The sequence below is a fragment of the Thalassophryne amazonica genome, chromosome 15 (assembly GCF_902500255.1).
Source record: "Thalassophryne amazonica chromosome 15, fThaAma1.1, whole genome shotgun sequence".
Taxonomy (NCBI): Eukaryota; Metazoa; Chordata; class Actinopteri; order Batrachoidiformes; family Batrachoididae; genus Thalassophryne; species Thalassophryne amazonica.
The window spans coordinates 11,789,391-11,812,066 of NC_047117.1; the positions used below are offsets into that span (position 1 = coordinate 11,789,391).

The 22,676-nt window shown below is 40.7% G+C and overlaps 1 protein-coding gene across 1 annotated transcript in view; it reads right to left on the minus strand.

Annotated features, from left to right (window-relative positions):
* Positions 1 to 688: 688 nt before the first annotated feature.
* Positions 689 to 22,676, minus strand: part of LOC117525643 (general transcription factor 3C polypeptide 1-like) — a 55,987-nt gene continuing 33,999 nt past the window's right edge. Inside the window, 15 exon segments of the mRNA XM_034187549.1 lie at positions 689 to 915; positions 1,856 to 2,042; positions 2,147 to 2,505; positions 2,508 to 2,590; positions 2,593 to 2,626; positions 5,048 to 5,337; positions 5,440 to 5,544; positions 5,753 to 5,898; positions 13,255 to 13,806; positions 15,978 to 16,147; positions 19,126 to 19,219; positions 19,309 to 19,368; positions 19,686 to 19,801; positions 19,889 to 19,973; positions 21,054 to 21,196. Of these exon segments, the coding sequence (XP_034043440.1) occupies positions 706 to 915; positions 1,856 to 2,042; positions 2,147 to 2,505; positions 2,508 to 2,590; positions 2,593 to 2,626; positions 5,048 to 5,337; positions 5,440 to 5,544; positions 5,753 to 5,898; positions 13,255 to 13,806; positions 15,978 to 16,147; positions 19,126 to 19,219; positions 19,309 to 19,368; positions 19,686 to 19,801; positions 19,889 to 19,973; positions 21,054 to 21,196 (2,634 nt within the window). The 3' untranslated portion in view covers positions 689 to 705.

The following is a 22,676-nucleotide window of genomic DNA, read 5'->3' on the forward strand; positions in this document are numbered from 1 at the left end:
AAGCTGTTTGGCGTTTAGTGTTGCAAATTTATGATTTTTTTTTTTGTAATGGCCCAAACTAAAACTCATCAAATGAAGGTTTAATTCCTCTGGTACCTAAACTGAACCACTATGCTGCACAATGAAAAGTCATGTTATAATTTAAAAGTTTATTAACGTAAAAATTATTGACATCAAAAACAATAAAACTACTTTAAACATTACATAGAAAAAAAGTGTCTGTTGATAGTAGATTTGTCAGATCCTGTTGAACTGGATTTTATCACTTTTGCAGAATTGGGGCCATTTTAAAGAAAGTGATTCAAGCAAAAACAAACAAACAAGTTCAAGTTTTTTTTAGTGATGAAGCTGTTGCAGTAAATTTATTTACAATTGCAGTACTACTTTTAAAAATGTTGTTTCACCAGAAGAAAATAACACACAGTGCAGGGTATGTGTGTGTGTGTTCTTTTCTGCACTTTGTAGACAACATGGAACAGGAGACGATATCACTCAGAATTCCTTTATCAGACAACACACACCTTTGGGATGCTCTTGTTAACACCGTGTGTTTGATGAATCTTAAAGTGATATTTTGCAAGAACTGCTGCCCCGTGGTAACGGAGTCTGTTAACGCCTGGCTAACAAACATCTGGATGCCTCGTTTATGTTTGTGTTAGGTTCGAATGTGTTTGTGTTCAGACTGAGCGAGGGTCGTGAAGGAATTCACACTGAGTGGTTCCAGTGACGTTCGTTGGGTAAGACCAAAGCGAGTCGCACGCAGCAGCTGATGGTGGGCTCGTAGAACACGGCATCTGGCTGCTCCATCATCGCTTCTGCCTCGCACCGTGGCAGACGCACAGAGCGGGAGAACAGTGAGGGTTTAGGACTTTTAACCAGTGTTTTCTTCTTCACACAGCCCAGTTCTATAAGAGCCTACACAGGACGGACAAAATGGAAAACCATATTTATAAAAAACAAAACAAAAACCACAAGAAATACAAATGTACACACACACACACACACGCACACACACACTATAACTTTCTGTATATCGGTTCCCATTTTTAAGGTGCAAGCAGTATATAAACAAACTTAATACTGGTGAATTTGTTATTTTTAACACTTGGGTGCAAATCCTTTAAGTTTGGAAACCACAGACTCTGTCAAATTTTTTCAGTTCCTGTTTCTTCTTGAGGGGTTTGCTCTTCAGATTTTACAGATCAGACAAGCTGATGTGTTTATAAAGTTGTAAACTCCCTGCCCTCATGGACTGGTTGTCTGCCTGAGTGGTCTCCATCCAGGACCTACCCCAAGGCCATTATGTGTTGTGGTGTGTGAGGACATTTGGCTCAGTGACTGCTCCCAGACCTTACCCCCAGGGGCAAAAATGGAATTTGTCCAGGGTTGGTTATTAAAAAAAGAATAATGATAATATAATAATGAATATATAAATATACATTCTTCTTATATTATATATAAATATAATAACAAATAATAATATTAAATAAATAATAAATGTTTATGAGTGTAAGTTCTTGTGGCGATGTTTCATTGAATTTAGAAAAGCAGCTATAAGTACTGCTTCACCTAATTTTAAGGAAAATGTCAAATGACAAAGAACTATTAAGGTGTAATATAGTAAGTCCCTTCGGCTGCTCCCTTGTTTACACTCGGGGTCGCCACAGCAAATCCAAGGTGGATCTGCATGTTGATTTGGCACAGGTGTAATATAAAACAAATAATTATTTTTTTTCATTCATGCGATGGAAAGAATATTTTCATGAGTTGAGCAATGGAACATTCTATCTACAATCTCGTGAGTCAGGTGTGTTGAATTTATGGCTACTGAGTGTACAAGTGCATCTGTGTTTACCTGCACAAGGTCTAGAATGACCACTGGCTGTAGCACGTCTCTGTAATGCTCCATCAGACTCCGCTGTGTGAGACCAGGAAGGGACATGATGTGGAAAAGAACACCCTCCAGCATGCCCTTACACACCTGCCGGTTCAGCATGCCGTCAACCATACGCCACGGGCGGCTGATGAAACTCAAACTTTCCCTGAGTGGGTTACAAATTGTAGAAATGAGAGGTGACTGTCAGCAAAAGGAAGATACATCAACAACAAACATTCACATAAGTCAGCCGCTCTCCATTGTACTTACTCATCATCAGGATCAGCTGGTGCTGCATGAGGCGGGCACACCTCCTTATCTCCATCATGCTCCACCTTGTCTTCTTTCACTCCCTGTTCACTCACTTCATGGTGTTTTTCCACAGTTTCTGATGTCTCCTGTGCCGCCACCTCCTTTCCTTCATTCCCAGGCGTCTGCCATCTTTCCAATACTTTGTCTCTACTCTCATCATTTCCTATGGATTCACTTGGAAATTCGTCCATTTCTTCTCTGTCTCCAGCCACTTTTTTTGCTGGTGGCTCCTCCAGGTCTGGTTGGACTCTCCGGAATCTCTTGCGCTGGAAGGGAATTTTGTGCAGATTCTTGACAACAGGACGTCCATCTGTGTTTAAGCATAACCTGGACCAGAGCCGGGGTTTACAGTCACAAGCCACGGGTCGGCGTGCTTCAAGAGCACCCAGCGCACGCCAACCCTCCGACGCGTAACACTTGACCATCTTCTTCTAAATCCTGGAGGATTACGACACACACAGAATTCATGTGATTTTCATTCAAGGTACAATATTTAGCAACAATATAAAGTCACACGGTCTGAAATTTCCAACTGAACCACTAAATTCTTGACATAATCGCTCTTTTGATTACCGTCAGGCTCATTTTACCAATTAGCCATAATGCCATCACTGACTGAAGTAAAAATCTAAAATGACAACTAAAACTATAAAATCCAAACTCTCTGATAAATTACCACACTTCAGTAAACGGTCACCTACAGCCGTATTCCCAGGAATGCAATAACTGACCCTGGGATCAAAAGGATTCCTGTTGTTCTGACCTGAGAAGAATATATTTCAAGAAAAGACTAAAGAAGACATCTTGACTCGATATATTAGTGACTGCCAAAGTATGGGCTGCAGCCCCTTGATGGGGCGTGAAGGTATTGCAGGTGGACCATGGCAGGGCAGTAAAAATAAATGAAAACAATGCCTTTGATTTTCAGTTTTGTAATAAAAATTTACAATTACCTAAAAAAAAAATGTTATCAGAACTAATAAAACAAAACCATGAAGTTTAAATTATGTGTTATTCTTCATTTATCTGGCCTACTTTAACATAACAAACACATGAAAATATTTTCCCTTCGTCTCATATGTCGATCAAAATTATGATTAAAAATTTCAGTGTAGCCTCAGATGATTTTTCAGGTTTCAAAGTGGACCTTGGAGCTTTTAAATTTGGGAATAGCTGCTCTATACTCTATGTGCATCTTACTTTGGCTAACCCAGACTGGTGCCAGGTAAAAATTACCACATACAACCATACATAAGAGTAACTGCCAAAAAGGCACAGCCTTTCAGAGGCTACAGAGTCTGTAATTATTATTATTTTAAATGGTCACACTGAACACTGTCAACATCGTCATAAATGTGGTGGTGTTGCTGTTGTTTTTATTTAAATTGCAATTACTGAGTTGTCAACACATTTATAAGTGTCTATGCTGCGATTAAGTAATGCTTACAATTGCATATTGTCTCAGACTTGATCATGTCAAATACTGTCAGACTTTACCCTTATGGAATGTCTTGGGGAAAATTATCTTGTGCTTTGGTGCTATATCAATAAAATGAATTAAAATTGAATTCAACTAACTGAAAGACCTTCAGTCGGACACTAAATTATTATAGGAACATCCCTATTTGACACTGTAAAGATGCTGAAACAGGGCAAAATAAAGGTGGTACATATGACCAGAGAGGATTACAAAACTATATAACACCTATCAGGTTCTAAGGAAATGTAAAAATGTAGTTATTTTTCCACTGCTTCATTTCACAGCCAACTCAAAAATTGTGACTGATGAGACTGATGAGAGTAAAATTGTTATTTTTGGGTCCAAGGGCCGTAGACAGTTTGTGAGACGACCCCCAAACTCTGAATTCAAGCCACAGTTCACAGTGAAGACAGTGAAGCATGGTGGTGCAAGCATCATGATATGGGCATGTTTCTCCTACTATGGTGTTGGGCCTATATATCGCATACCAGGTATCACGGATCAGTTTGGACATGTCAAAATACTTGAAGAGGTCATGTTGCCTTATGCTGAAGAGGACATGCCCTTGAAATGGGTGTTTCAACAAGACAATGACCCCAAGCACACTAGTAAACAAGCAAAATCTTGGTTCCAAACCAACAAAATTAATGCCTTGCAGATGTGAAGAAATCATGAAAAACTGTGGTTATACAACTAAATACTAGTTTAGTGATTCACAGGATTGCTAAAAAAGCAGTTTGAACATAATAGTTTTGAGTTTGTAGCGTCAACAGCAGATGCTACCATTATTGTGAACACCCCCTTTTCTACTTTTTTTTTTTTTTTTTTTTTACTAATAGTCCAATTTCATAGCCTTAAGAGTGTGCATATCATGAATGCTTGGTCTTGTTGGATTTGTGAGAATCTACTGAATCTACTGGTACCTTGTTTCCCATGTAACAATAAGAAATATACTCAAAACCTGGATTAATCTTTTTAGTCACATAGCACTACTATTATTCTGAACACTACTGTATCAACTCTCTGGTGACAGCAATTATGGCATGTTAAAATCACTTTACAAAATGCAAATGTTTTTTTTTTTTTTTTGGTTAATATTTTGTCTCATACCTGACACACGATGCAGAGAAGACACGCACATTCAAAAATCGTCAAAGGCGTGCTGGATCAAGAGAAATTATACCAAAAGTAGAAATAGAATGATCCACACCACCACAGCGCTCCGGGCATGAAAAACAGAAATACTGCCCTTCCTCAGACCGTCTGAGGAAGGACAGTATTCTATTTTTCATGTCTGACACATGACATCCATAAATATAAGAAAAATTCTTCAAAAACAAATAAATATAGCCCAGCGTTTACAGATGTCCACTGTTTACCTGCATGTACTGCCGCAGGCTCCGAGTGTGTCCAGGCTGCGGCTCCACCAGGCATCTGTGCACCTGGCAGAAGTCGGCCACATCCGCGCCTTTTTCGCCAGCCTCCTCTAAGCTACTCCTCAGCAGAGCACATGCTTCCACGTCCTCAGGCGAGTAGCCTCTTTGATCAAGGAGACGCTGCTCGCTCAGCTCCTCACTGCGTGCAGCGGAGGAGCGGCTGTGAATGGAGAACGTTAACAAGGACGGCACCACAGATGGACCACACTCCAACAGGGCCAGTGGTGAAAAATCTATGAATAAAAAAAAACAAACAGTCAAACAACGGCAGACAAGGTGAGAAAACAAATATGGCCATTATTTTATTTTTAAATGTCTTGGCTGCCGATACTCACCGTCCACACTGAACAAGTTGTGTGCACGTGTGCTGCGTAGCTGCAGCTTCATCATACAGGAATCTACCACAATGTTATCATTGGTGTTGAGGTCACGCATTTTTACTGGACAGGGAGAAGGAAAAAACAAACTGTATGAGTTGTAGCTCAGATGAACAGTATCACGCAGAATTATAAACTAAAGATCTGACTGAAGCTGGACTCCAAAGTGTAACTTTTGCATCAACAATCCAGCAAAGGCAGGAAAAGCTCCCGGATACCATTTAAAGACAAAACCTAAACTAATTTATTGAATAAACAGTTCAAACACTACCTATGCCGGGACAGCAGTATCCACGCATCATCAGGTACTTTGTGTGTGATGCTTGATGTGACTTCACTTCCATCCTCTTTCTCCCCTCACACTCCTCGCCGCCATCATCATCATCATCATCATCTTCCTCCAGCGCTGCCATACCACTAAGACACAAGTTAGCTTGACTTACATTTTCATAGAAATCCCCCCCCCCCAAAAAATAAATTTCAATTTCTCCTCTCGGACAAAAGTCTAAAAAACTGTCAGCTCTACACAATGTGGAAGAAGTGCTCTGCTCTTTCACCAAAGTAGTAATACCACACTGCAGAAATACTCTCTTACAAGTAAAAGACATGAATTGTTACAAAAGTACTGGCATCAAAATATACTTGATGTACCAAAACTAAAAGTGCAGACCAGCCCATTTGAGAACAATATATATTACTAGTTTATAATTATTGATGCGTTCATTCCTTTAATGTTGTAGCTGTTAAATGTGGAGCAGATTTTAATTTATTTTCAAAATTTTTTGTACTACTTTAAAGGTATACAGCCTTTCAAATTTTTGAAATTAAGTCATAAAAACAATTTTCAATGGCACCACTATAATTTTATTTTTATTTATTAGCCATTAAATAGGGGATTCATAATATGACATTGCCAATATGATCAAAATTCACATTGTCTGGAAAAAATTAATAAATAGTTCCCCTGAAGGGGAAAATTGCAAAATAACAGACAGATTTGAACTACTTACGGTAGTGACCCATACAGTATATGACAGCAACGCCATAGATCACATGGTGGCTTCCCCCGACTTGCGCGAGGGACGCTGGGAAGTATACGGTGACAGCCAATCAGAGTACACAAAGGCACAGGGATGTTATCTGGTTGTTCGTGTGAACAAATCCAAGATGGGGAAAATGCACAAAATAGCTGATTTTTGTGTAAATCTGATATGTTTCTCATATACAGTGGTCCCTCGCTATAACGTGGTTCACCTTTCACGGCCTCGCAGTTTCGCAGATTTTTTTTGTCCAATCTTGCATGCTTTTTTTTTTTTTTAAACAGCGCATTGTGTTCTGCGTCCTCATCAAGCAGGCCGGTCGCGGCACCGCGAAGGGAGAGTACGCGCATTGTGTTCTGCGTGTCTGTTTATAAGAATCTTCTCACCCAGAAGAAGAAAGAGCACCAACAACTACCCATAACTGTGTTCTTCACTCAGAAAAAGACACCTGCACCGAGGTGTCACTCAGTGGAAAAAGGCGCCAGGACGAAGAGGGGCGATCAGAGGAACTGTGAAATACTGGTCAGTCACTATTAATTTCTTATGTGTCCAACCTTGTAGGTTGATCGTTAAAATTAAATTTGTTAGTTCTAAAAGTCATCATAATTATTTGTAGGAAAATGTGCTATTTTTATTTCTCAAAAAAAATGTTTGGGCCTGAAAACAGGTTGGTCTTGTTTTTCTACTAAGGTTTGAACTTTGAGAGTGTTTACACACGAGAGAAAAGTGAGAAAATGTTAATGCCTGTTTGAGAAAAATGTATAAAGTGTGTAGTGAGGGGTTTTACAGCCTTAAAACATCTCTAATAATTGTAAAAAATAACGCTGACTACTTTGCGGATTTCGCCTATTGCGGGCTATTTTTAGAACTTAACTCCTGCGATAAACGAGGGACCACTGTACTTTGTAAAAGTTAGTGAGAAATAAACACTTCTAAATCTAAAAGCACTGTTTTTGTAACAAGATAACATCTCTGAAGTGATTTACAAGACATCTCGCGGACGTCAGCATGCACGCCCACGTGTGTGCGCATCACCCAAAGTCAAAGGTAACTTCCAGTCATTTCAAAAGCTCATGGATACGCACATGCGTGTCCTCCTACTGACAGCCCCTCCCCCTTGCCCCCCAGGTAAATATGTTCTCTTCATTAAAATGAGCTGTAATTATGAAACACGTTTCAACATTGTAATGCTTGAATTTCAGTAGAAACTAAATTTTGTCAGTTTAGTGAAATTGCAAATGGCTGTATAGTAGGGTGCATCAAATTTGAATGGAAAATTTTTATTTCAAATGATCAATTTGGCTGGCATTCCATGTTGTTCCAGTTAACATAAAATGGACTTTTGCAAAGTTTTGAGGAATTCCGTTGAGATTTAGGGGTGCCACCTGACACATGAACTTTTGTGAAATTTCGAAAAATGTGCAATTTTTAGTCTAATTGCCAAAAGGTTGACCTGGAAATGTTGAATACGGTGAACTTTTATTCAGTAACATGTTCTATAGGGTTATCAAAATAAAAGTTGTTTGTTTGCCCTTTGGGCAACTTGGGCATTTCTCAGAATTTAACTTTCAAGATTATCTATTAATTTGTCCTATAGACAAAATGAATGGAGGTCAACAGGACATGTTCACTTGGCCTTACCCTGAGTTTTGTGCAGCAGTGATGGAGGTCGGACACACATATAAAGTTTAATTGACTTTATTGTTAACACAAGGGGCGATACTGGACACCACCTCCATTGTGCACCCTACACTGGGACAGCAAGTTAACACCGATGCTCAGCAATGTGCGCCAGTTGGAGGAGCATCTTACAGTGGTGGTTGAAGATGCAGAGCAGCTGAAACTGCTTGGTGTCCTGGCATATAAGAAGCAAACCAATGAGGCATGTGGAGTGATTATTGCCTGGTTGACATGCAAGTTGCTGCAGGACTGGTGCAGCGCTGACCAGGCTGTCAACATGGCATTTGACACCACTGCGTCAAACACCGGCCATCTTACAGCAGCCTGTATTGCCATACAGCTCTCACTGGGCCGACCACTACTTTGGTCTAGGTGCCAGCACCACATTGGTGAGGTCCTCCTGAACCAGGTTTTCACAGACCTGAAGGTGGAGTCATCAAGCTCACCAGAGGTTACCTTGTTCACACATCTGAGAGAGAAATGGAACCTGTTACCACAAGAATCCAGCAGCCAATGGTTCCGCTGCATTCCTGGCAACACCGATCAATCACTCCTGGGCAAGTTATGTGCTGAACTTGTCAGGTGCACAAAAGAAGTGACTGACCATAAGCGAGGTAACTACCATCAGTTTGTGCAGCTGTGTCTTGTGTCTCTGGATGCAGATGGTGAAGAGCAGACTGCAGTGAACATCCAATGACCAGGAGCGCTCCACAAGGCACGATAGATGGTCAAGCTGCTCTATACTCTCAAGCTGGCTTGGATGGAGCAGCACATCACGTTGCTTCCCCAGGGCACAATCACCACACAGCAGCAGGTGCCAAAGATTCGGGCATTTACCATTTTCATTACACACATGTATGAAAAGTGGTGGTTGACCTGCGAGAAAGCTGTAGATGCTGCCTGGAATGACCTGACAGTCTACCACCACCTGCAGGCTTACAAGGCTGTAGATGAGGGTACTGCAGCATCAATGATCAAGGCACTGGAGAGGCATCACTGGTACCTGACAGGTGAGATGCTACCCCTCGCTCTCTTCAGCAGCAAGGTGCCCAACGATGACAGTGTGCAATTGCCAGTGTAATCTTGGAGCACAAGCCCGCTGATCTCCCCATGCACATCCCTGAGCAGTGCTTTGGCAAGCCAAAGTTCCCCACCCTCTTGCCAACCACCAGATTGGCTGACCTCGCCAATAAGGATTGCTGGTTTGGGATGCACCAGCTGCACATTGATCCAGAATTTGTCTCTTGATGTGAAGGAATGGGCGAACAATGCTGTGTTCAAAAAAATTGTGGTCAATGTATGTGGAATGAACGTGGTCAGTGACTGTGCCAAACATGGCGTCATGTTCATGTCTGACTTCGTCGCAGTGGCCAGCAAGGAGCAGCAGCTGCAGAATGTGCTGCAGGGAGCTGAACATGACCGCATCCAACAGCCAAACCTTCGCTGCTGCAAACGCAAGCTAATCCCTGAATAGGACGGTTACTCTGGGGTGGCGGGTGGGGAGACGCACTGGCTAGGTTCAGAGTTCAGGTTCCATTTCCTCTCTCTTTCTCCCTGGTGATGTCAGTGGAACGGACTCTGGCACAAACTGAGCAATTAAGTTTGAAGTTTAGAAAGTGTCAGCTAACTAAACTTCAACTAAACAGCCACTAGAGAGTGTTTGTTGTTTTCAGTGTGTCAGTATCGCCCCTTGTGTTTAACAATAAAGTCAATTAAACTTTATGTGTGTGTCCGACATCCATCATTGCTGCACAAAACTCAGGGTAAGGCCACGTGAACATGTCCCATTGACCTCCATTCATTTTGTCTATAGGACAAATGAATGGAGAATCTTGAAAGTTGAATTCTGAGAAATGCCCAAGTTGCCCAAAGGGCAAACAAGCAACTTTTACTTTGATAACCCTATAGAACATGTTACTGTATAAAAGTTCACTGTACTCAACATTTCCAGATCAACCTTTTGGCAATTAGACTAAAAATTGCACGTTTTTCGAAATTTCACAAAAGTTCATGTGTTAGGTGGCACCCCTAAATCTCAATGGAATTCCTCAAAACTTTGCAAAAGTCAGTTTTATATTAATTGGAACAAAATACAATGCCAGCCAAACTGATATTTTCAAATATTCAAATTTGATGCACCCTAATAGCTTTATATCATGTTTCTGTCTCTCTCTCACACACACACACACGCATGCATGCACGCACGCACGCACGCACGCACACACACACAACACACTTATGCCATTAAGAAGCTTTGGATGAAAGCAGGAAGAAAGAACGTCGATCTGTCCTTTTGGGTAACTTTGACCTTTCTCTTCCTCTCCAGGGATTTTCTCTCATGCAGACAGATAAGTAAATATTTCGTTTAATTTTAGTAAAACACCTTCTTGTTTGAAAGTACAAACATCAGATCAGGAGTAAAAAAATAGATTTTGATTGTTATGCAAAACTGAGCTATTGAAGTGTTACATCCAGATGACTGATGTGGACTCAAGGGAAAGTAAATATCAGAGGGTCTGTAGTAATCAGGGTGTAGAGTTTTTCTCTTAAATATGTAACCTGTTCATTATATTCGACTTGTAATCAAGGGGGATTTGTCAGTAAAATAAAAGCAGTAAAGTAACAAATTGTAACTATAATTTAGATTAATACCCAGAATATAATGATGCATCGCGAATCAACTAAAAATGGATACAGCTGTGTGGTGATTCAAATGAAAAATGAATCGCAATGCGCTTTCATTCACAAACATACCAGAGACAGAAGTGAAGTCAGTTTTAGGTTGGTTACTCGACAGACAATTAACCAACCTAAAACTAAGTTCACCTCGGTCCACCAGAGATATTCCTGGTCACGCAGAGCGCAGCTTAACATTCCGGTTTCACGAAAACTGAAATGGCTGGGTGATGCATACAACAAATAAGCATCTTACCATATTTTCCAGAGTATAAGTCACCTCTTGAAAAGGAAAAATAATATATAAATGGCACCTTTTCAGTATTATCAGTTCCTTCATTTGGGATTTTTGTGTATCATTGTAAGGTACTTTTTATTATTGACATTTATTGTTTTATTATCAGAACTTATTTTGTTTAGTGCTTTAATTCCTGGCAAGGTCTGACAAATAGCATTTACATAATATTCTACAGGAAAATAAAACACTATTTGTTTTTATTTCTTAAGTCAACATTGTAGCAGCATTTTATGAAGTTATTTTCATGTGGCATTTGTTTTAATAGTCATTTTTTTTTATTGTTATCGAAGATAAAATATAATTTTCACTTGCACTTTGAAGGACATGTTTCTTTTTACAGTTTACAGAAATCAATCAATCAATCAATTTTTTTATATAGCGCCAAATCACAACAAACAGTTGCCCCAAGGCGCTTTATATTGTAAGGCAAGGCCATACAATAATTATGTAAAACCCCAACGGTCAAAACGACCCCCTGTGAGCAAGCACTTGGCTACAGTGGGAAGGAAAAACTCCCTTTTAACAGGAAGAAACCTCCAGCAGAACCAGGCTCAGGGAGGGGCAGTCTTCTGCTGGGACTGGTTGGGGCTGAGGAAGAGAACCAGGAAAAAGACATGCTGTGGAGGGGAGCAGAGATCGATCACTAATGATTAAATGCAGAGTGGTGCATACAGAGCAAAAAGAGAAAGAAACAGTGCATCATGGGAACCCCTCAGCAGTCTACGTCTATAGCAGCATAACTAAGGGATGGTTCAGGGTCACCTGATCCAGCCCTAACTATAAGCTTTAGCAAAAAGGAAAGTTTTAAGCCTAATCTTAAAAGTAGAGAGGGTGTCTGTCTCCCTGATCTGAATTGGGAGCTGGTTCCACAGGAGAGGAGCCTGAAAGCTGAAGGCTCTGCCTCCCATTCTACTCTTACAAACCCTAAAATAAATAAACAAATATGTTTCAGTCATAGGCGCAATTTGGTGGGGGATGGGTGGACATGTCCCCCCCACCTTTTCAACCAGGGGAGACAGAATATGGTATGCCCCCCCACCTTCTGACATATATGTGTGTACTTGAAACATGCTATGCCAGTCTTATGCGCAAACCATGTCAGTCTTATGTGCAAAACCATGTCAGAATAGTATCTTTGTTTCTGCAAGTTTGTATTTTTAGCAGCATTGACTTGTTTACAACACCTGTTTCTTGTTTGCCACATTCAGAATTTGAAACCAAAAATTGTTGCCTCTAGGGACTAGTGTCTACACATAAGTATCAATGGACCATATGCTAATTTACTAAATTCTGAAAAGTTAGAAAAGGAAATCAGAAAAGCTATCTGGGAACTCAGAAAGCCCATCTGCAATTACTTGATCTCCAAAATCAGTCTATGCAAGCGAAATTATGTTCAGTATGAGTGTCGTCATTAGTGCCACTTCAAAAATTAAATTCATGATAAGTAATTTATCCTAAACTTATGATCTGTTGTTTTTTCAAACTTATGCAAAAAAATACAGTATGCGATAGTTAATAATTATTAAGAGCCTGTTCTTTCATATTTCTGAATACATTTTACCACATTGCAGTTGTTTTTTTTAATGAAAACTCAACCTATCATTCTTTTTGAGTTCTACACGTGGTGAGACTTTATTTACACCAGGATGTTAATAAAATCAATGCTGGCTATTCTCAGAATAAAGTACTTATATCCACAGTTTCAAATTGCATAAGTCAAATGGTGTCCACTTTATGGTCTTCTTAAAACATTAAAATTACTGTTCTGGATGCTCAGAATGCATCTGAGCTTATCTAGAAACCGTTGGCCTCTGGGGGCCTAAAGCGGCTCCCAGACCCCTGGCCTATGGGCTTCGGCCCTGCGGGCCTCGCACCCCCCCCCCAAATTTCTAGTTCTAAATTGCGCCCTTGGTTTCAGTCATGTCTTAATGAAAAAAAAAATGTAAGAAAGCTGCATCGTGAACTCAGGATTGTGAATCATATTGAACTCTGAGTTGAGTGAATCATTACATCCCTAATAAGGGATTAAGGTTTAAAAATTACATATTTTTTTTTCATGTAAATCATTTGTCCTCTCACCTCTTGACTGTGTCATCCACTAAGGTGCTATCCACCACCACAATCTGTTTGGGTATGGACACGTGCACAGACAGCAGTCCCAGAGTCATCAGGCTGAGAACGGCCACACACGATCCCCCTAAAGAGTCCAGAGAGTACCTCAGCATGTCCGACACGTCTGGATACACCTCTGGAACTTCACATGAAGTCACCCCTGGATCCTCTTCATTGTGGGTGAGATGATCACTGATCTGCTCTCTGGCAGATTGAGTGACGTCGGAACCGCCGGCAATATCGTCTCCATTTTCTCGATTCAGCTCTTTCTGCTTCTCTTCTCCTCCCTGGTCTTTCCCTCCTTCCTTTGGGGCCTTACTCTTTTCCACTTCTGACGATCCCTCTGGCTTCTTTTTGCTTGTTCTCTCCAACACATCCTCGCCATTCTCCGTCCTGTTCTTGGTTTCCTGGTAGAACGTAGTAACTGGTCTGTCGTCTCTTATCGCCCTGCAGGTTAGGTTCTTCGTGAAGCGGAACAGCTCATTGTACAGTGTTCGAGGAAAACGCCACGAGAAACACCTGACAGGAAAGAGCGGTCAACAAGAACTTAGACTGTATATGTTTGCCAAGGCCTAAGCCTTTAAAATCTGCCTATGAAGTTTGAAATTCTTCTGAGCCCACCCAGATCTTGAACACCTTGAATTTTAGTTGACACACACACACACACACACACACACACACACACACACACACACACACACACACACACACACACACACACACACACACACACACACACACACACACACACACACACACACACACACACACACTATCCATCTTCAGAGCCCTTATGTAATTGAACAAACTAAATATAAGAATTATTGTTAAATACAAAACATTTCCAAAACACTGAATATGTTCACTGACATAAATCATTAAGAAATACAAATGATTCTTAATAAAGACATCAATGAAGTCCAATGAATACATATTCAGTAACTTGGAAAAGTTCATGTGACTCATCTAAATGATGATTTTTATTAAAAATAAATGAACAAATTACACTCAACAAAAATATAAATGCAACACTTTTGGTTTTGCTCCCATTTTGTATGAGATGAACTCAAAGATCTAAAACTTTTTCCACATACACAATATCACCATTTCCCTCAAATATTGTTCACAAACCAGTCGAAATCTGTGATAGTGAGCACTTCTCCTTTGCTGAGATAATCCATCCCACCTCACAGGTGTGCCATATCAAGATGCTGATTAGACACCATGATTAGTGCACAGGTGTGCCTTAGACTGTCCACAATAAAAGACCACTCTGAAAGGTGCAGTTTTGTTTTATTGGGGGGGATACCAGTCAGTATCTGGTGTGACCACCATTTGCCTCATGCAGTGCAACACATCTCCTTCGCATCATCCGTGAAGAGAACACCTCTCCAACGTGCTTAATGGCAACGAATGTGAGCATTTGCCCACTCAAGTCGGTTACGACGATGAACTGGAGTCAGGTCGAGACCCCGATGAGGACGACGAGCATGCAGATGAGCTTCCCTGAGACGGTTTCTGACAATTTGTGCAGAAATTCTTTGGTTATGCAAACCGATTGTTCCAGCAGCTGTCCGAGTGGCTGGTCTCAGACGATCTTGGAGGTGAACATGCTGGATGCGGAGGTCCTGGGCTGGTGTGGTTACACGTGGTCTGCGGTTGTGAGGCTGGTTGGATGTACTGACAAATTCTCTGAAACACCTTTGGAGACGGCTTATGGTAGAGAAATGAACATTCAATACATGAGCAACAGCTCTGGTTGACATTCCTGCTGTCAGCATGCCAATTGCACGCTCCCTCAAATCTTGCAACATCTGTGGCATTGTGCTGTGTGATAAAACTGCACCTTTCAGAGTGGCCTTTTATTGTGGACAGTCTAAGGCACACCTGTGCACTAATCATGGTGTCTAATCAGCATCTTGATATGGCACACCTGTGAGGTGGGATGGATTATCTCAGCAAAGGAGAAGTGCTCACTATCACAGATTTCGACTGGTTTGTGAACAATATTTGAGAGAAATGGTGATATTGCATATGTGGAAAAAGTTTTAGATCTTTGAGTTAATCTCATACAAAATGGGAGCAAAACCAAAAGTGTTGCGTTTATATTTTTGTTGAGTGTAAATGTGACAGTTATTTATGGCCTCAGAAAATGGAGGGACTGTGTATAAAAATGGCTGTAATTCCTAAATAGTTAACCTGACATTTCTCTTAAGCCCCTGAAATGCAGTTCCAAGTCAACACCACCAGAACACCTCAGCTGTTTTAACTCTATCGTGGTTTTTTTTTTTTTTAGAAAAGTACAGAGACAAAATGGCAGCTGTGACAATTCTTGTGTCCAAGTTCAAATACTTACGGACAAACGATATTAAGAAAGAGTCAACAGAGTCGGAAAAGAGAATGAAAACAGTGTTTGTGTGGTTTTTGTCTTGAGTTTCCTGTTTTTATATGTAATTGTTTTGAAATCAAGTTGTGACATTACTTTTCAAAGCTGGATACAAGTTCCTGTGATTGAACCACAAGTACAGTTCCCGAGTCTTTAAAAAAGGTCAAGTAGTCAAAATACCACTTAAGCTGTTGGTGTTCCATAAGAAAAAGTAGAATTTGAAAGCTATCACAGTGTATTTTAGCATGTACCATGGACATATGGTACATTTTAGCGAATAGGGTTCATCAGGTGGTTTGTGTACCTGTAGTACGACTGGGACAGCTGGTAGGACATAGGTAGGATGGGTAGGGCTCGTTTCTTGTGCAGCCCCTTAACGTTCACACGTCGTCGGTTGACCAGACCCGTCTTCCTACATTGAATGAATACTTGAAAGAGCAATTCCTCACTATATTTGCTGTATGTATGGAAGGTCTAGGGAAAGACAAACGGACCACGTTTTGTATCAGAGAATGTGGAATATTCAAAGAAAGCAGTACAACACTGAGGGGTCGTGTAAAAGAGAAAGTGGCACAGAAAAATGCTTCTAGTGAACAGCATATGACCTTCCCCCAATATTGTAGAGAAAAAAAATTCCCTACAATATTGCCTATGTAGAATCCATCATTTTACAATTTTTGCAACATAAATTAGCAAAGAAATTGAACTTGTGTTTCTTTTTATAATTTATACTCATTTGTAAGTGTGCCATATATTACACAAAAGACATTTTTATACGATACCTAGCCATGACTTAGACTCATTTTTGTTGTCATTCAGCAAAAAACATCACAGATGCTGTCACAGAACAAAATATTGATGCACTGCACAAACAGATAAAATCACAGAATACCAGTTGAAGGTGTGTGATAGTGATAGGGGTGTAAAAAACAACAACAACAACAACAAAAACAAACAAACCCTATCGATAACTGCCTCTGTATCTGTGTATGCACAACATACAATAAATAAAGGACATGGGATACTGCACATATGAAGATGCTACAAGAATAAAGTTGCTACCAAATGCTACAGAGTATTCTATGTCCTACATTCTATATTACACAGTCCTTTCTATTGATTTGTATTTAACTGTCTTATGGCGGTTGGGTAAAAGATGTCTCTGAATCTGTGTGTTTTGCAACTTAGACTACGGTACTGACTACTTGAGGGCAGGAGGGAAAACAGATTGTTAAAGGGATGTGAAGTATCCCTGATTATCCTACTTGCCCTGGACAAGCAGCGCTGTTCTGCCAGTTCACCAATGTTTGGCAGCCTGACACTAATAATCTTCTTTGCTGCCGCCAGGATCCTCCCCAGTGCCTTCCTGTCTGCAAGGTTGCTACTTTCATGCTACAGAGAGATACTACAACCCCTGGCAAAAATTATGGAATCACCGGCCTCAGAGGATGTTCATTCAGTTGTTTAATATTGTAGAAAAAAAGCAGATCACAGACATGACACAAAATTAAAGTCATTTCAAATGGCAACTTTCTGGCTTTAAGAAACACTATAAGAAATCAGGAAAAAAATCGTGGCAGTCAGTAACGGTTACTTTTTTAGACCATGCAGAGGGAAAAAAATATGGAATCACTCAATTCTGAGGAAAAAATTATGGAATCATGAAAAACAAAAGAACGCTCCAACACATCACTAGTATTTTGTTGCACCACCTCTGGCTTTTATAACAGCTTGCAGTCTCTGAGGCATGGACTTAATGAGTGACAAACAGTACTCTTCATCAATCTGGCTCCAACTTTCTCTGATTACTGTTGCCAGATCAGCTTTGCAGGTTGGAGCCTTGTCATGGACCATCTTCTTCAACTTCCACCAAAGATTTTCAATTGGATTAATATCCGGACTATTTGCAGGCCATGACACTGACCCTATGTGTCTTTTTGCAAGGAATGTTTTCACAGTTTTTGCTCTATGGCAAGATGCATTATCATCTTGAAAAATGATTTCATCATCCCCAAACATCCTTTCAATTGATGGGATAAGAAAAGTGTCCAAAATATCAACGTAAACTTGTGCATTTATTGATGATGTAATGACAGCCATCTCCCCAGTGCCTTTACCTGACATGCAGCCCCATATCATCAATGACTGTGGAAATTTACATGTTCTCTTCAGGCAGTCATCTTTATAAATCTCACTGGAACGGCACCAAACAAAAGTTCCAGCATCATCACATTGCCCAATGCAGATTCGAGATTCATCACTGAATATGACTTTCATCCAGTCATCCACAGTCCACAATTGCTTTTCCTTAGCCCGTTGTAACCTTGTTTTTTTCTGTTTAGGTGTTAATGATGGCTTTCGTTTAGCTTTTCTGTATGTAAATCCCATTTCCTTTAGGCGGTTTCTTACAGTTCGGTCACAGACGTTGACTCCAGTTTCCTCCCATTCATTCCTCATTTGTTTTGTTGTGCATTTTCGATTTTTGAGACATACTGCTTTACGTTTTCTGTCTTGACGCTTTGATGTCTTCCTTTGTCTACCAGTATGTTTGCCTTTAACAACCTTCCCATGTTGTTTGTATTTGGTCCAGAGTTTAGACACAGCTAACTGTGAACAACCAACATCTTTTGCAACATTGCGTGATGATTTACCCTCTTTTAAGAGTTTGATAATCCTCTCCTTTGTTTCAATTGACATCTCTCATGTTTGAGCCATGAGTCATGTCAGTCCACTTGGTGCAACAGCTCTCCAAGGTGTGATCACTCCTTTTTAGATGCAGACTAATGAGCAGATCTGATTTGATGCAGGTGTTTTGGGGATGAAAATTTACAGGGTGATTCCATAATTTATTCCTCAGAATTGAGTGAGTCCATATTTTTTCCCTCTGCTTGGTCTAAAAAAGTAACCGTTACTGACTGCCACAATTATTTTTCCTGATTTCTTATAGTGTTTCTTAAAGCCAGAAATTTACCATTTGAAATGACTTTAGTTTTGTGTCATGTCTGTGATCTGCTTTTTTTCTACAAAATTAAACAACTGAATGAACATCCTCCGAGGCCGGTGATTCCATAATTATTGCCAGGGGTTGTACTATTTAAAACACTCTAAGAGGCACAAGACTTGCAGGTGGAGTGAAAAATGAGCCCACAAATGTGACAGGAGCAGAATCTACTCAAGACTCAGAGAGCTAACATGCAAATACATGCACCAAACAACATAAACATTCAATCAGCTACTGTACACTTCAGAAATCATCTGCGGTGCAAGTATACCGTATCTACATTTACTGATCATGAGTTGCCACGTTCGTTCAAATGTGTCTACATACATACACAGAGATTCATTACGTGGATGATAAACTGACTCTGATCAATAATTCTCAGCAGCACTGAGCTGTTTATGGAGACACAGAGAACATGCATAATGCAAATACCAATGACTGTTTTCCATACCTGAAAAGATCGGCAAGACTTCATCTGATAATTGGTCATGGCCAGAGAGCTCTGCATCAAGTTATACAACACGATGGCATGAATGTCGGCTGTGCTGCAAAAGAATTACAAAAACATTTCTTCAATTATTTATTTTATGATTATCTGAACTACATTTCACTTGACACCAAATGAAATCCCTACCTATTGATGAAGTCTTTGAATGACATCTGTTTTCCATCGTCTATTGCACAAACCTTAAACCTGTAATACACAGAAACAGCAGTGATAAATCACTAAATTGCTCACCACTCTGTCTTTAGTCAGAAATCGATGCAGAATGCTTGAAGCTAAGTGCTAAGCTGTAAAACCGAATAATACTATCCAGCATCTATTCTTCTCACACTGTCGTTAGTCAGTGTGTTAATCTTTAGTTACGTTTTCATAGAAAGTGTTTCATTAGGAAAGTGTAAAACTGCATCAAATTGCAAGTAGAACCATTTATCATGCACTATGGTATCATTGAAGCCCTTATATCGGAATGTTAACCTAAGTTGTAGATGTGAAGTTTTCCACCCTACCTTGAGACAATCTGATGTTTTGTGTCTGGCATGATGGTGTCACATGGGTCTGCAGCATAAGATCTGAACTTCTGCCTAAGCAGCCTGGTATATTCAATTAATGCTGCAGCACAATCCTGAAACAATAAGTGAGATTAAACAAATATAAAATTTACAAATTTACAGGCTCTGTAAATCCAGAGCTGGACAGCATGGTCCCATACTTCTGCTTGATCTGGATTGGCAGGTTTCTTCTCTTCTAGCAGATCCATCAGAGCTTTGTCCTGGTGTACCTCAGCCAGCCAGATCCTGAAAGACATTGATAAGTTGAAGACTGCTGTGCAAAACTCTATTAGACATTAAATTTAGGAAGGACCACCATTTATTGTATAAAACTATCCATCCATCCATCCATTTTCTTCCACTTTATCCGGAGTCGGGTCGCGGGGGCAGCAGCTCAAGCAAAGCCGCCCAGACCTCCCGATCCACACACACCTCCCCCAGCTCCTCCGGGGGAACCCCAAGGCGTTCCCAAGCCAGCCGAGAGATGTAATCCTTCCAGCGTGTCCTGGGTCTTCCCCGGGGCCTCCTCCCAATGGGACGTGCCCGGAACACCTCTCCAGCGAGGCGTCCAGGGGGCATCCGGAAAAGATGCCTGAGCCACCTCAACTGACTCCTTTCGACATGGAGGAGCAGTGGCTCGACTCCGAGCTCCTCCCGAGTGACCGAGCTCCTCACCCTAACTCTAAGGGAGCGCCCAGCCACCCTGCGGAGGAAACTGATCTCGGCCGCTTGTACCCGCGATCTCGTTCTTTCGGTCATGAGCCAAATCTCATGACCATAGGTGAGGATCGGAACGTAGATCGATCGGTAAATCGAGAGCTTTGCCCCCCTACTCAGCTCTCTCTTCACCACGACGGTCCAATACAGCGACCGCATCACTGCAGACACTGCACCGATCCGTCTATTGATCTCACGCTCCATCCGTCCCTCACTTGTGAACAAGACCCCGAGATACTTAAACTCCTCCACTTGAGGCAAGGACACTCCACCGACCTGAAGAGGGCAAAGCACCTTTTTCCGGTCGAGAACCATGGCCTCGGATTTGGAGGTGCTGATCTTCATCCCGGACGCCTCACACTCAGCTGCAAACCGCCCCAGTGCACGCTGAAGGTCCTGATTTGACGAAGCCAACAGAACCACATCGTCCGCAAACAGCAGAGACGAGATTCTGTATATAAAACTAAATCATCATAATATCTGCACTGTTTATATAGTGTTTTTTTGTATACCAGTCACAGAAAAGTCAAGCTGTAATGATAATAACTTGATTTGTACATTCAATCAAATATTACAAAGAACAGAAGACAATTTATTTTATGTACATACCTGTAGTTCAGAAGTGTCTGGGGATTCTTAAGAATGTAGCGCTTTCGGCGTCCAACAGCAACAGATGTTTTATCGCATGACTTTTCAAACTCTGCTTGGAGCAGGTCTCTTACCACGCAGTGAGGTATGAATGGCCTGTTTAACTGCAACACAAAACACAAAGTACACTTCCACTTCAACAAGTACAAAATGGAATGGTGCTTGTAAAGTCCAAAATTTTCCAATCATGGGGAACACAAGTTCTAATAAGAAATAGCAGTTAATTTCATTCCATTAATTGGCTGTGAATTGTTAAAATAATTTTATGAAAATGTCATGTATCAGATATTCTCAATAATATTGTAAGTTTTACTGAAATTTTGATTTTAGTATCATAATCACATCTTTTAAAAGCAAATAACAAAATAAAATAAAACAAAGATTCCATAAAACATATTTATACATAATTACATGGGTGCTTAAGATTTCTGCGCTGTGCTCTGTGACGAAAAGGAAAACAATTAAATTACAGACAGTTGAAACGGACGTTTGTGTGACTCTACATATTATTTTGTCCACAGACTGTATATATGGACACACCCTCTGTGACATCACCCAGAGGTTTACTGAAGAGCGGGTTTGAAGCTCAAATGGGGTGGTTCCAAATGTCACCATCATGGCAGTGCCTGACCACGCCTAACTCTTGGCCAACCTGTAAATGGTAAGGGGGGTGGAGCTTGGGCAAGACTGCCGTGGTTGCAGGTATTAAAAACTATGTCCGGTATAATGCTCCAGTAACAATGAAGTAACAGTGCAGATAGCCTCACCAAGCTCTTAATACCTGCTAATTTGTGCTAACAGTGCTAATATACAAATTATATAATACTGAAAATCCATTCAACATAAGTACAGGAGCACAGATTTTTTTTTTAGATGTCTGTTTGCACAGTTAACCACACAGCAAACCATATGAGCTCAGATGTTTTCCATAAAATGCTCAGAAAAAAACAAACACACTCGAGTCCAAAGCAGCTAATGGCAATGGCCTCTGTTAGCAGTTTGCTGGGTGCAGCTCGCTGGAACACAGCTGTCACTCAAAGCAACCATAACCCTAATTATTCATAAATTTATTGCTTAAAATAGCCTAAACTGATGAGTTAAAAATCACCCACTGCATAGCTGACACAATTAGAGAAAGTAGCGATAGAGGTAAATGGACTGCATTTATATAGCGCTTTTCCATCTGAAACAGAAACCAAAAGTGCTTTACAGTAATGCCTCACATTCACCCATTCACATACACACTCACACACCGATGTCAGGGTGCTGCCATGTAAGGCGCTCACTACAAAAAGGGAGGAACTTGGGGATTAAGGACCTTGCCCAAGAGCCCTTAGTGATTTTCCGGCCAGATGGGGGTTTGAATCAAGGATCCTCTTGTCTCAAGCCCACTGCTTAACCACTACACCATCACCTCCCCACAAGCAATAAATGTTGATTTCTGCTTAAAAATGGGAGATTTTAACCTGTGTGGAGTCACTATTGAAGACAACCTTAAATGACCATTCAAAAAATTGCAAGATTTTTCACTTCCACTTTGGCTTCATTTTCCAACAATGGAGTTTGGGGCTTGATCATGTCCCC